Source organism: Fopius arisanus, unplaced genomic scaffold (genome assembly GCF_000806365.1).
Source record: "Fopius arisanus strain USDA-PBARC FA_bdor unplaced genomic scaffold, ASM80636v1 scaffold00003, whole genome shotgun sequence".
Classification (NCBI taxonomy): Eukaryota; Metazoa; Arthropoda; class Insecta; order Hymenoptera; family Braconidae; genus Fopius; species Fopius arisanus.
The window spans coordinates 1,818,804-1,833,745 of record NW_011887742.1 but is presented as its reverse complement, the minus strand read 5'-3'; the positions used below and the strand labels follow the sequence as shown (position 1 = coordinate 1,833,745).

Sequence of the window (14,942 nt, the reverse complement as noted above, 5' to 3'; positions counted from 1 at the left end):
CAGGTCCCCACTACTGTGCGCAAAGGCCATCGCGCCGGGTAAGGAACGCGCTAAAGGCTGCGCACTAGAACGCAACCGAGGAGTGGGGACGTGAGGGACTCTCGTCTGCCATCATTGGTCGACTGACGGGCAGGCACCCCCCCCCATTGGGTGTGGCACCCTCTCTCTCCTGGATTGAGGTACTACAACGCCGGTGGGGGTCACGCAAACCCCCCGAACTAGCCTCTCCTTCAGTCAACTCTCGTTGGGTGAGACGATGGCGTATTTTCATGTGAACGTTCGTGAAGGCGGGGTACGCGTATTTGAGTCGATTTTAGTCGACTTGATTTCCTGGAAAGGGGGGAAATTACTGAAAATGGTGGCTGCTTACGTAGGAGACGGACGAGACACAGATAGACACATCATTATTCATAAAAATTTTATAAACTACCCATTATTTATTCTATTATCAACTCCAGCCTCGGTCTTACCTCGGATAAGTATTTTCGAGGAACCAAAAGAAGTGAAATGACGATCAAATATCTGGGAAATACAGAGTGCACTGATTTGTACTACTGGAGTGATAAATCGAGTTATGAATCAGGATGGCGAAAATCATCGGGATTTGTCAAGTCGACGATAATTTTTGTCGTCAAGAAATCCAGAGTACATGCAATTTGAGAGTATTCACGCTTCCTGGGGATTTGAGGACTGGCCATTCGAATTAGGTGAGCACATAATCGAGGGTTTGTCACACCTCCATTTTAACATCCGATCATTCTAAGAAGATAATTGAAAGTGAGTAATATTGTTGCGGTGATTGAGTTGATTAAAAATATAATGAAAGAAGAGGAAGACGTACGCCGACGACGGGGTGTCCAAGAGCAGTCACTGGAGCTTCTTGTCAGGTAAGTTGAGGATTAAACAACATGCGCAAATTATGAAATAAGTACATTGGAATTTATGTAGTTAATTACTTAATTAACTGCTCGTTAATTTTTTCAGGGATTTTTCAAAGGTTCAAGCACGGTTGGGGGATGATTCTCCAGGGAGAATCATGTCATAATCCAGATTATGAGTTCATTAGTGTTTTTTATTCTGGATAATGGAGTTAACATTTTTAGATGCTGTGAGGTTTAGGTTCCTGTTGAGTTGAGATTTTAGGTGTCCCAGTGAAGAATTTCATTGGAAATATTCTGAGGTGAGAATTATTCTTAAATAATTTAATATTTTTTATGAAAATATTTAACCATTATTCTGCTTCTTAAGGGTGCGGTGATGGATTTTTCAAAGTAGATGGCTTTGGTAAATAATCTACGGGGAAATTGAGAGGAGAAAATTTTTATTCGTCAATGAGATACGAGCCATTTGATGGATAGGCTTCGTGGAATATTCAGTTTGGAATTGAGAAAATCAAAGACGTTATACTCACGACCATGAGATCAACCACATTTTTTATGAAATAAATCATTTCAGGGTGTTGTGTAGGTCATTCATCCCCTACCCTATGTCTCATTTATGAGAAACAGAATATGACGTTCGGCTGAACGAAGGAACGATAAATGACAATTTCAGGTGCAGATGGGGAAGGCGATTTGTCTCCCCGAAGGCTTCATCTTCGTCGATGATTGTTTAAACATTGAATTAATTCTTCGAATCCGAAAAAAAATGACACTTTCTCATTTTCGTTTTCATCTCCATTGGTCACCGAGTTGAAGGGAATTGTTATAAAAAATATATGACATTCTGGGTGGGACGATCAATGATCGACAATTGTTTTTGTATTTTTTACTGATTTATTCAAGCACTCAAAAATTACACCAAGAAACTAGTAATAATGATCTTAAAACTAAAAGGGATATTTAACACAGGTTCAATATTAATTGTTTGTATTTTTTTTTATTCACAGTTTATTGGTTTTTTACGCTGCTTTCTTAATTTTATCAATTACCAACACGAAGATCTATTCCCTAAACCCTTAAACCATTTTATGATGAGCCTAGAAAGGATAATTCCACAATTTATCATGTTTATGCAAAATTCTTTTTATTACTCCGCCATTCACCATTTTGAAATTTTATTTATTTCGTCACAGGACAGTTGGATCAATATACAAGGTGGATTGAAATAATTAAATCAACTCTCACCCCCGGGGTAATCAATAAATTGGTTTTTTTCATTTCTTTTTTATACAACAAAATATTGGTCTCTATTATCATTCAATTTTCGTTACGAAAATTTCATTAAAAAAAAGAACATCTCCACTCTCTTTTTTGTATCAGCAGTAGTGGTTTGCATCCCTACTTAGCCTTTTAAATATGTACACAACAAAAATAATTCGTATATCACACGCTTTGTACATCCTCGACGAATCAAAATTGAAATAATATCAATTTTCACTTCACTCACTCAATTCCACCCATCGCAGTAAATCCTCCTCACACGTCAAGTTCATCCCTCGACAAATAGAAGGATAATTTTACCCTTTCATAATAATCATTAAATAAAAATACCATGTGTCTATTTTTTATGCCACATTACAAAGTATAAACCGTATGAAATATCAGTATTTCTTTAGTCTTGTGCCATTGCTCTCCCACAATTGCACCCAATGCTACTGAGGAATGATTTTCCATTCATCTCTTGCTCATTACAATTCAAATTACTTACAAGTTAACAAATACTCACTATTGATACTTTATACACATCTCTATCGATTTTTCCACGCTCTCAATGAATTTCACATCATTCACGCGCATCCACACTGACAATTACTCCCTCAATCATTCACCATCTAATCATCATAAAGAATGTGGTGCAAACTTGTACGACTTGATGAAACTACTCTCCTCTATAACAACCGAGAAAAAAATTAAAACTGAAAATTCAGCCCGCGGACTAAAAACAGAAAAAAAAATTAAATGCGTAGACTAAACGTGAAAAGGCACTGAAAAATCATGCCGTACTAGTTTAACAAATTGTGATGTCTCAAAACTCAACTATCGAATATTGCGAGTTCGAAATGATAATATTTTTCAAATTCGTATTTTCTCGTTTAAATCGATTAATGGGCCCAAGTCAATAATTTTCTTATCTCTCGTGGATTAATTCATGCTTAACCGGCAGTTTATAAATTCACATAATGGAACAGAGTCCTGACAACTCGTGGCCCTTTTGCACAGGTGGCAAAACCGATAATTTCCTACCTTGTAGTGATGGCTTAATCGAGGCTGGTACGAGGAGCTGGGGATTCTCCTCGGTGACTATGTCAGACGACTGTGGCTTCTCTTTAGGCTCTTCAGGCTCTTTATTTGTCGTTATTAGAGTCTTGGTTATATTTATTTTGATCTTCGATTGTGGAGCGGGAATAGTAGAACCTGTTGATTCCAGCTCAACGTTACCGTCTATTGAACTTGTCATTGCTGCCAGTGTTGTGTCCACTGGTGCTCCTGTTTCAGGTACTATGGGTTCTGCAATTAAAAAAAAAATCATCGAAATTGATAAAAATTCATCTGAAGATAATTTTGACATTTGGAAAATTTTTTAATGCAATAATGACTCACCAGGTTCAGGATCTTCCGGTTCAGCTTTTACATGAACATTGCTGAAGTCGAAGACCTGTTCCTCAGTCTCCATACTATCGATTGGTTCCTCCTTGATCTTCACAAGATCAAAATTCTCAGTGACTTTCTCTTCCACCTCTTCTGTTATTTTCACCTCAACCTCGTCCACAGTCTCTACTGGTGGCTCGAGGCTTTCTGTGTTTTCCTCATCCATTGGTTTTACCTCTTCCTCAGTGTTTTCAGAAATTTCCTCTTCATTCTGTACCTCTGGTTCGCCAGGGGGTTCCACTGATTCCTCCGGAGGATTCATACTCTCGTCTGTCGGTTCTTCTGCAATGGATTCTTCTTTTGATTCCAATTCTGGATCTTTCGCATCATCAGTGGATGTGTCCATCGACTCGTTAATTTCCTCTTTTTTGTCATCCTCTGCGTCTGTTGCAGGCTCGTCGACGGACATTGCGGACTTCTCCAAGGCACGCTACATATTTTAATTCATTACTCGTTAGTAAAAACGAATTTTCATATTGTAGACGTTATCCAAATTTTAACATTTGCATTTTTTAGTGTTAATATAAATAATCACGAAGAGATATTTTCGATGAATCATTCAAACTAGTTTTTGACTCATCATAATTCTTTGATTAAAAAAAATCTATCTATTCTATTTTAAAAAAAGACTAAACCAAAAATGGCAAATGAGAACGAAAAAATTATTCTACAATGCATAAATAATTCTTAAATGATAATTAAGAAGCAACATACCGCGATACATTTTTCCTATATATTTGCAAGAATGTAAACAAAATTAATGTTCATTAACGACGTGGAATTCATCACATAGAGGCAAAATGAACATGTACGAAAGTTTCGTCAATGGGACACTAACGATTTATTGAGAAAAATATTGAGTGACTCACCTTGTGATCCTCTAGGCATAGGGGATGATAATTTTTCTCCTCGAAGATAACAGCTGGTCTCAAGTGCCACTCCTCCTTCTCCTCATTGTAAAATTGTTCAAAAGCATCATGGCATACTTGGCACTGTCCATCCTCGTCACTTCCTGTTGGTACACTAGGTAAGACCGTTTCCTGGAGGGTGTCTTCGGCATTTGCTCCCTCAGTCTCAGCATTTTGCTTCTCCATTTCAAACCAGCTTCGAGCTGTAAATTTAGATTTGAAATTAAAGCAAGAACAATAAATCGTTGAGGATAAAATTTTCTGATTATTATTGGCGACAAAAGTATTGATTGCAAGAGAAAAAATAATAACTCACCCCTATCATCAGATTCTTCACAAGTCTCGAATTGTGTCCAGTCACTGGTATCATAGTACCACATCCTAGAGTGCGCCTTCCTGGCGGAGTCCTTCTCCCTCCTGTTCTGCCTGAAGTGCCAATCCAAATGAGCACTGTACTTCATGGGTCTGTCAGGTCCAAATCTTAGACTGCACGATCCACACTGCATTCCACTGTACAATCCACTGAAATTCGGTGGGAGTTTGAGTGTCTCTGGCTTCTCGAATAATATGAGAGGTGCCTCAGGCTCCTTCTTCACCTCCGACTCCTTCTTAACTTCCGCAGCAGCCCCAGTAATCTTCGGGACAATTCCAGTGTCCACTAATCTCTGGAACAACTCATTGAGATTCAAGTTCAAGGGCAGTACTGGAGCAGCTGGAGTCTTTTTATCGGTGGGTTCGGCCTCGTAGGACATTCCAGAGGCTGGTGCCATGGCAGTGGACAACGCTGAGGACAGCATATCCAGTTGTAAATCAGATTTGCAGCCAGTCTGGAGATCAGAAGCATCCTGAGAGGCTGAGTCGTGCTCAATCCCTGATGTCCCAGTGTTGGCACTTCCACCAGCGGTCTCAGATTTTTCCCGAACCACTGGAACATCATTACTCCCCTCCTCAGGGCTCTCTCCCTTCATCCCAGCGATCTTAATTCCACCGGCGCGAATACCTCTAGGCAAAACCGAGAACCTGATGAAATGCTTCTTATCTCTGATCATAATTGGCTTGGGCAATCCCCCAAACTCCACAGCAAATGGCCTTCCATTCAGGAGAACAGTCTTCAACGAGTCCGTGAATTCCAACGTATGGGTATGACCATCGAGCTCGAATACCTGGGGCTTGGAATCAAGAAAAACTGGCACCATTGTCCTGGCATTGATGATGAGATTGATTTTAGCTATCACAAGATCCGTTCTCTTAACCGAGCCAATCTTCACCTGGGGCGGTGGTCCCTCCAACTTTATGCTGACCTTCTTGGAGCCGAGGTCAACTGTAATTGGAGGCCCACCGAAGTAACATTCGTACCACCTGTCATCGATGTACAATTCACGAGTGGGAGCACCTAGTCGAATTTTATGGACATCATTCTCATATAAAAATTCCTTATACGGCTCATTAAACGCACAGGTTATCGTATCCTTATCATCGATGAGAATTCTACGTGTACCATCCTGGAAACCAATTTCTCTGGGATCATCCCAGGACATGAAGACAACACCAATGGACCCATAATACCTGATCTCCCTGGGCATGTTGTCGATGTTGATGGATTTCATGCTGTCACTGGAAATTTCCTCCAGGAGTTTGGGATCAGGTGACGGTAGTTCCCTGCTGTGTCGGTTCTCCTCAGAGGAGCTCTTCTCATCGAATTGCGGAGGTGAGGATGGCTGCACAGAGGTATTGACAGAGTTGACAGCATTGGGAAGATGTCCGAGGAGATTCCCTCGAGATGGTCCATTAATTAGAAGACCACCAGGGCCATTGATATTGAGTGGATTAATACCAACAGGGCCTATCGGACCATTCGCCAGAAGACCAGGCATCATAGGAGCATTAGGACCCATTGGGCCCATGATTCCACCCATTCGTGGTCCGAGATTGGAGTTGAAGCCACTGTGGAACTGATTGAAGTCTGGACGCATTGGAGGGAATCTGGGATTCTGCCAGGGGCCCACTGGCCTAAATTCAGGATTGAAGTGAGCAGTTGGACCGAAGGGAGGATGTGCCCAGGGTCCTGGCTGCCAGGGCTGATTCCAACGTGGTCCATTCCGATTGTGGTGATCCTTTCTGTGTCCCATGTCACCGTCCTTCGGACTGTAGCCACCGATTTCAATGCCCTTCTCCCACACCAGAGAGCCTATCTCTTTCTCCTTCCTCTGAGCTGCTCGCAGCTTCTGATCCTCATTCATCTGCCAGATCTCTTGAATTAATTTGTGATATTCAGTTTTAGATATTGAACCCTCCCGCCACTGCTCCTCTGCCTGTTTCATGATGATCTCGATGTTTCTGTCTCCACGATCTGATTTGTCGGTATCCTTGTTTCTGCGGGGACGGGAGTCCTCGTCGCTGGAGAAACCCCGGCGACGATCTTTGGTGTCGTCTGAGAGTTTGTACAGACGGGGACGACCTAGACGATCTTTGTTACGATCTCTGTCACGCTTCTCGTCGAAACCGATTTGCTTCTCGCGATCGTTCTTCGAGGGTGATTTTAGTTTGGCCCAGCTTGCTTTATTGTCCTCACCGGAGATCACAGGTGGTGGTGGTGTTGGTGGTCTACCTGCCTTCGGGTTCGTCAGGGTACGCAGGTCAACATCCTCGTGGCCGAATAGTCTGGAAATGTCAAGTGTGATAATTGGATGGTTTTCAAGGATTTTGAGGAGATAATCGATTGTTGTGGACACGTACGCATCAAACTTCTCCGTTTTTGTTCTCTTTGTTGCCCCTCCATCAATATGTTCAGCACTTTGTCTTTTATTCACTGGTGGTGGCAGGACTCGCAGATCCAAGTCTTCTTCTGGAAATTAATAATCCGTGAATAAATTCACGCACTCCTAGCACCACGAAATCGTGAGAATTCAACTCCACGGCTTAGATAATCATTGCAATTGATAAATAATTAATAATAATTAATTAATTGATTAATAGTTGAAGATACTGTCGTTTTTAAAATAATATTACCGTCCATAAAATGATAATGGATTTTTTTTCAAGCGAATGAAAAATAATGGACAAATGTTTTATAAAAAAATTCTTTCCTCCCAAGATATATCTCCATCTCTCGACATGATGAATTAAAAAAAAAATAATCAAGACTCACTTTTTTGACAAATAGCAGCAGCAACACTGGGCGGTGGTAGAGCAGCCCTAAGATCTTCATCCTTATTAGCCGACTCAATGAGACTCTCCCCCTCGTCAACCAGCCCGGACTGTTCAGGACTGGAGCCCTGACCCTCTTTATTCCTCCTAATATAATTTCTCTGTCTCGTATTCTGTCCGATATCTTTGAAAGCTGGTGGATGAGGAGGTGATACAATGAGGGAACCAGACTGTTCCTCCTCAGTAAGACCACCTGTACTACCGATTGACGTTGATACCTCCTTAGCACTTAAATTACGCCTTGGAATGCGATAAGGACTTGGACTACGTTTTCTCCCTTTACTGCTTAATTTCTTACGATTTTTTGATAATGGGGATGAGGACTGTGGTGAGGTACGCAAAGACGTTGGTGAACTATCCGAGCTCTCCTTATCACGTGATTTTGATCTATCTGGACTCGTCTCACGATCTAATTTTATTAATTTTGTTGGTGAGGATGACGACTGCTTTAATCGCGATTTATTACCTAACTTTCTATGGGCTGATTTGGAGGATGTCGTTGCTTTGTCACATCTCGATGATGATGTATCTCGCTTATTGTCTTTAACTCTAGTATCACTATGCGCCCGATTAACACTCGTATTCGACGATACGGATGATAATATATTAGCTGATAATGATGAATTAGTCGATATACCAACTTGATTCATTGATTTTGCATTATTTGTGGATAAACTATTGTTACTATTGCTAGAGGTTCGTTCTTTCTTTAGATTTGAACGATTTGAGAGACCATCTTTGCACGAATTTAATGGTTTATTATTGTTGATTGGATTATCGTTAATACTATTTTTTAACGATCCTTCGGCGATCAATGGATTATTCATTGTTGGCTTGATTTTGCTAGCCAATTGCATTTTCAACTGCTGCTTTAATTTATCACAAAGTACAGTGGATATTGACGATGTTGAGGTTACTTGGTGGATGTCTGTTAGGGGCTGTTGAGTTATGGCTTTCAGTCGAGGATCACGAGATGCTTGACGTGCTGAAGCAACCATCAGACTGCTCGCTGGAGCAATACGAGGACCATTTGTTGTGCCAGCATTTTTCAGGAGAGATGCAGCTGCTGCTGGAAACTGGAATTAAAATTTTCATATCAGTAATTCGTTTTGGTATTTTTCTTTTAATTCTCTTGATTCATGCTATTTACTTCGTCTTTTAGTTTTTTATCTCTGCTGACCTGCTTAGAGACTTGTTTAACCACTTGACTAGGCATCACTGGTGCCACTGGCTTTCCCTGATTCTCCTCACTCGTTGGAATGACTAGTGATGGGAGTATCTGCTGGTCAGGACCAATCTCTTTAGTTGTGTTTACAGTTGTTGAATTTTGATGAGACTGATGAGTTGGATGGGGAACAGTTACCATTCCAGATTTCACTGCTGGATCTTGCTCTTCCAACTGCTTCTGCTGCTCCTCAAGATTCAACTTTGCCTGCAGCAATTCTAATTCAACTTTTTGCTTTTGAAGTTCTAGTAATTTTTTCTGCTGATTCAGTAGCTCTTCGCGTTTTGAATTTATATGAATCGGTGCCAGATCGGTTGGAGGAGTTGCCAATGGCATTGCTACTGCTGGAGGTTGAGTCGACGACACCTGCGACTGAATAAAAACAAACAAAATAAATTTAACGTAAAAGTTGTAACAGAAAATCTGATAAAATCGAATCGAAAAATCGTCGACATTTTCGTCATTCTCTTCGATCCTGTGGTATTTTTCTACAAAAATTCTCTGGACTCGCAGATATTTTTAGAAAGATACTAGTAAAGGACAGCCATTGGTATTTATTTTTATAAACTCAAGGGACTGTTTACTGTCCACTATTTTTCGATCTCAAAAAATCAGGGAATGAAGGGATTGGAATAAAATAACAGGATCAATTACCATGGACAAAAATCTTGGATTCAGATGTATCGAACCCGATGATATCGTGGGTGGTGATGCCGTGATGGGCCACGCTGGGTCGATGCTCTGTACTCGTATATCGAGAGAATACAATTTAGTTGCAGGAAAAACATTACTCCACGTCTGTCGTAGTTTCCACATGCTGGCTCTGGTAACCTCATCCACCTATTTAGTGAAACAACTTGTCACAACATTTTCCATCGGTAATCTCATCGACTTTCATTTAAGAAAATTATTTCAAATAAAAAAAAACAGTCGTCAATTTTTTGTAAGAAAAAATAACTCCTCTATACGTTTACACTGGCTGTTATCGATCATATTTCAATCTTACTGGGGTTGTTACCCTCGTATTGATAAAACTATTATCTTATAATTCATCTGTTATTCAAGACCAGATCAGTCTACAAATAAAGAGTAGAAGTGAGTTTTTTAGTCTTGAAAAGAATATTCAATCGTTAATGAATCATCGTAAGAAATAATTCTTTAAAAAATTTCCAGAAAATTTTCTTTTAACGAACTGAATTTTCACATGAGTAATAAAATACTATTGAAATGCTCCAGATTAAATTGAATGACATGAGAATATAATTGTTAAAAACCAGAAAACGGATATTTCTCTATGAAATTGTTCATTTCTGGGATAATTCTATGAAATATAGGAGACAAACTTCCTCCACCTCTGATGACAATTAAAATCTAATGGATAATTTAATTACCTTCTCGAAGACACCACAAAACGTATTGACAATGTTTTGCGTGAACAGGTTTAAATACGCTCCATTAACGTTCTTGACGATTGAGTCGATGAGATAGAGGACCGGTAGCTTGAACTTGCTTTCCACCTGAACAAAACAACAACAACACTATCCCACTGTTCGTCCAAAACTGTCCAATTCTTCAATAATAAGATTGCATTGTGAAATGTGTCGTCACCAAGAAATTCGCAAAGTCAACGAGACAAATATTCATATTCTCCATGACGTGTCGTGACTTTTACCTCAATTTCTTCGCAGAGATTATCTATTATCATTATTGATTAATTACGAATAACATGTGCATCTCCACTCATTTTGAAACGATGGAAAAAGAGTTGATAAACTTATCCCTCACTCGTGGATAGTCGATTTATTCTTTATTTTAAAAATCAGCCACTTGAAATTTACATACGTAAACATCCACTGGATTGTAGACACAAGTGCCATCACGAGTCTCCGGAGAGGTAAATAAAAAATTGAAAAAAAAAAAAAATCTATATCTTTAGTACTCCCAATATTGATGAATTATTGATTCGTATTTTTTCCATTTTTTTGATCATTGAAAAATGTATTTTATTGAAAAAATATCTTTTGCGAAAGAATGGGTCCCTCTAATTAACACTAATTAAATTCCACAATTTCCAGGCGAAGAAGAAATGAAATATTACAGAAGATAATGTAAAATAGAAAGAAAAAGTAATTCAAAAACAAACGATGACGGCGGTAAAATGTCGGTAGTTTGTAAAAAACGGTACTTTATTTTTTTTCCACATTATCATGATCATTCATAATACTGAATATTATCACAGACAGAAGTTTTACGTCTTTTATCTTTTTTTTTTTTGTACCGTAGAACATGAAGAGCCTTGTAGAACCATCTATGTTCTCCACTCAGGTGCACACAGTAGGTTTTCGTTAACTGTGGTAATTCGTGTAGCATGAACAGTCCAATTGCGGAATACTTTTTGACAACTGAGCACTTCGATTATTCTCGTGAATGCCATTCGACAGATTTTATCTTCTAAATTCAATTTATATCTCTATTTATGTCACCAGAATACAGTTGTTCGTTGTTCGCGTCTGGTAGTGGAAATAAACCGTTCCCGCAGGCGTTTTCAGCCATTTTGCAACGAGTGACGATTCTCCTATGAAATCTAATATCCCATTTTCAAATTTTATTCCGAAACATCGAGCATCCAACTTTCATTTTCCCTATTTTCGCATCGATTCTGAAAATATTAATTTATTATAATATGTAAATAAATAGATAAATAAATGAAAGCCTAAGAATTCGCAAATTGACATGAGCTCCCGCACTCGCTTGTGACAATTTTTATTTCAATAATTCTCCACGAATGATTTGTTTCTAAATAAAAAATATGTATTCCATAAATGAACTGTTCACCCTACTCATCAATCGTATTTAAATGCATCACTTTTACATGCGAAAAGATTTAAAATATTCCCATATCATTTATCTCTCAAGGCCCTAGATATAATTTACAGGTGAAAAGAATCTATCGTGCTGACACTGATTAATATTTTCTCATTCGTGTCGAAATGTTCATAGATTTTTCGATTGTATGACAGTATGAAGATTAATATTAATTTATTCGGAATATCTTCAGCGTACCGAAGCGATGAAAAGATCCAAGAATATCCCTCTACTTTAGCTGTTATTTTGGAGGTGTACTTTCATCTTCATGAAGTGGTTTGGAAATAACGGTAGAAGACGTTCCAGTGCAGGCTATGTAGGCTAACCTCTTTTCTAACTGTAGAATTGGATTGAAAAATAATGAGCAACATGATGATCGCGAACTCAAAACACTAGCCACTGATACTCGAAAAAAAAAATGCATCAAACTCTTGGATCTCCTCAACCCTCCAAATCACCAAGAACTACACAACGTGCACTCGATCAAAACGTATCCACTAATAAAATCCTGATAATCGAAGAGACATTTTTATTTTCCCGTTAAAAAAAAATTTACAATGATGATCTGAAAGATGGTTGATTAATTTTCTATCAACATTGAGCAAATCTAGATGTTTTGAAAAATCTGAACTCCCAGGATACGTTGTGAGTAGAAATAAAAAGAATTCCCTCTCCCGCATTCAAAAAGAAGTTAGCAAATAAGGAGATATGATTATGATTATCATGATTATCATTCCTCAGAGAGCTTTAACAAACTATAGTAAACGGATAGGGCCCACGATTTTAACATCTTCATCAACGTTTTCTTAACAATTTGTTAAATTAACTTTAGGTTTTAAACTACGGTGGATAAGTAACCTTTTGTAAGTGATTCTCAACAGCTTCGACGATAGCCTCGGCGTGTTCAACGTTGTCCTCAGCGAGCATTGTGAGCATGTTGATGAGGGGCTTGGAGTTGATGGTGAGGTCCTTCAGGGACGAAAAATAATCATCCGCTATTTCCTTCGCCTTTGTCGACGTCATCCTTTAACACTTATTCCCTTCCCAGATGATATTCTTTTGAATTATTATTTTATTCTCGCGTACTGCTACAGTTCCACTCGTTCCGTCCACTCCACTTTAATCGCAGTGTCTTCTGCGTTACGCCCATGGAAACAGAAACACATTAACTTTACTTTGATGTTTTCATCGGAATGGAAATCGATGTTTCATCGTTTGCATGAAACCGTCAGAATAATGAGGACAAGACACTCTAAATATTTCTCGTGTCATTCTAGTCTTTGGAGGACGTGCAATTGTTCTCCTACGGTCAGGTCAGTTTTGGGACGGTTTAGGGGTGTAGATAAGTCCCATAAAAGATTCCCGAGTCCCAGGAATTTATCGTGCTGTCACGACTTATTGTCCAGGTGAGGTCATTATGTTTGTGAGCTGGTGCCAGAGTTCTAACCCCAGGTCATTGTTTCTCGGAAAATTGTTTCCCCCAATGAAATTCTCGAAACGGATTTCACTTGAATATTATTTAGTTGTAACTTTAGTAACTTCGTTTGGATTCAGTGATTTTTTAATGAGAAAACAATTAACGCATAATTCTTTCCGGTTGAAGAAAAAAATTCATTAATGACGCAATTATCTTTTGTAATACGCAATTGATTGTAATGCGAAATATCGAGATTTGGTTGACAATTGATGGAATTATTGGGACAAGATTTACAGATAAATTCATTTTTCTTCCGTTGTAATAATTTTTTTGCCTGTCTGATTTTTTATGCTGCATGTTAAGAGCTGCGCTCAATGGAATTTACATGTCATTTTGAGTTGCATCACATCTTCAATCAACAATTACCAACTGCACGGAGATTCTCAAGTACCTCAGCATCACGTGAATTATTTAACAAGGACTCTACATTTATTAACGATTATTTTCCGGAATTGTGGATTATGAGTTGGATACTGCGGAATTATTTTAACTGATAATGACATGAGGTATTTATACACAAACTGGAATAACAGGAATGCATTCGCGTTCAGATTCCGTGTACGTATTATTACGAATAAAATTTGATTGACACGATTGGTTGAATGGAAAATATTTTCTATAAAAATATAAGCTAAATTTGAAATAAACACGGCGAAGAGAAATAATTATGACTGAAAATCGTGGAAAATGCTGAATAATCGGGTGAATCCCGATTTTCCTGGAGTCCTTTTGCCCGAGGAAAAATCAAGAGCTTCATGAAAATGGGAAAATAGTAAAAAAAAATTACGATTTTTCCTGTTTTTCATTGAATTCATTAATTTTAGTGGAAACCGAGACTCAACTACAGAATTATCGTTTTGAAATCCGAGATATTTATCAAAAAATGATAGTAAATTGACTCGAAAAATTGCCTCAAAATAATCTCCTTGAATTATTATCTCCCCAGAAAATGAATTTCCGTTGTTAGTAACAGCCGATGGTAGTTTTGATAACAAAAAGTGAACAATACAACTGAAAATTTAGTGACGCATTCGTCGGACTTTCCTCAACGCAGTCTTATCGCCGCAATCCACAGAATGTAGAAAAAAAAAAAGCATAAAAATCCAGTTCTACTACGTACAATGGAACCAACCCCCCAAAATCAACGACAAATAGTAAAAAAACAATGATGACATGGCGATGAAAATACAACGCGGTATTTATGTAATCGTGGCCCATCGGTGAAAATCAGAACGGCCTTTTGTAGATCTCCCTCAGATGCCATATTAATAAAACACGGTAAACAGAAAATCAGAGAGGGATTTTTCATAGTTTAATGATCATCCCACAAAATACAAATATCAAACGTTGTTTATTAATTTCGTGTGAATGCGTCACAGACTCACAAGATAACGAATAAATTTCATTCAGGCAGATGGTGTTTTATCCAACGCCCGAGCACATTCGTTCCACTTGTACAGAAGTAAAAAAAAAAACGTTTCACTTGATAAATAAATATCACCCACTGATCGAGAGTTGAAATTATTTGAATTTAATTACCTTATCCAGGCATTGTGATTATTTTTTAGGGTACTGTGATGAATGACAAACTGCAACACCTTTTCGCAATATTAACGCACGCACTACTGCTTACGCGACGATATTGCCACGGGAAAATGGCGACAATTCTA

At 38.5% G+C, this 14,942-nt stretch overlaps 1 protein-coding gene and 1 long non-coding RNA gene across 6 annotated transcripts; one reads left to right on the top strand and one right to left on the bottom strand.

Moving 5' to 3' along the window:
- Window positions 1–254: 254 nt before the first annotated feature.
- Window positions 255–2,040, top strand: LOC105269786 (uncharacterized). The gene is made up of 3 exons (XR_892476.1): window positions 255–887; window positions 985–1,180; window positions 1,249–2,040. It is a non-coding gene; the product is annotated as an uncharacterized lncRNA (long non-coding RNA).
- A 94-nt stretch (window positions 2,041–2,134) lies between these two features.
- LOC105269762 (uncharacterized) lies at window positions 2,135–14,932 on the bottom strand. 5 transcript variants are annotated; one of them, XM_011310291.1, is made up of 12 exons: window positions 14,812–14,932; window positions 12,654–12,930; window positions 10,322–10,447; window positions 9,585–9,770; window positions 9,069–9,302; window positions 8,856–8,984; window positions 7,647–8,781; window positions 7,235–7,343; window positions 4,815–7,159; window positions 4,460–4,701; window positions 3,543–4,020; window positions 2,135–3,449 (listed from the first exon to the last, which is right to left on the bottom strand). In XM_011310291.1, exons 2-12 carry the CDS (start codon window positions 12,816–12,818, stop codon window positions 3,115–3,117), a joined length of 5,484 nt encoding a protein of 1,827 aa, XP_011308593.1. In that variant the 5' UTR covers window positions 12,819–12,930; window positions 14,812–14,932; the 3' UTR covers window positions 2,135–3,114. The 5 variants fall into 5 exon arrangements, with proteins under 5 accessions (XP_011308593.1, XP_011308602.1, XP_011308566.1 ...); XM_011310300.1 differs by having other exon boundaries at window positions 8,886–8,984; XM_011310264.1 differs by having other exon boundaries at window positions 8,856–9,302.
- Window positions 14,933–14,942: the final 10 nt, after the last annotated feature.

Bases quoted from the DNA above. Each gene is read 5' to 3' on its own strand.
- LOC105269762 (XM_011310264.1), bottom strand. From the start codon at position 12,818: ATGACGTCGACAAAGGCGAAGGAAATAGCGGATGATTATTTTTCGTCC. The intron at 4,021-4,459 runs GTGAGTCACTCA...TAAAATATGTAG, and splicing joins TATGCCTAGAGGATCACAAG to CGTGCCTTGGAGAAGTCCGC. The intron at 3,450-3,542 runs GTGAGTCATTAT...TTTTAATTGCAG, and splicing joins ACCGGAAGATCCTGAACCTG to AACCCATAGTACCTGAAACA.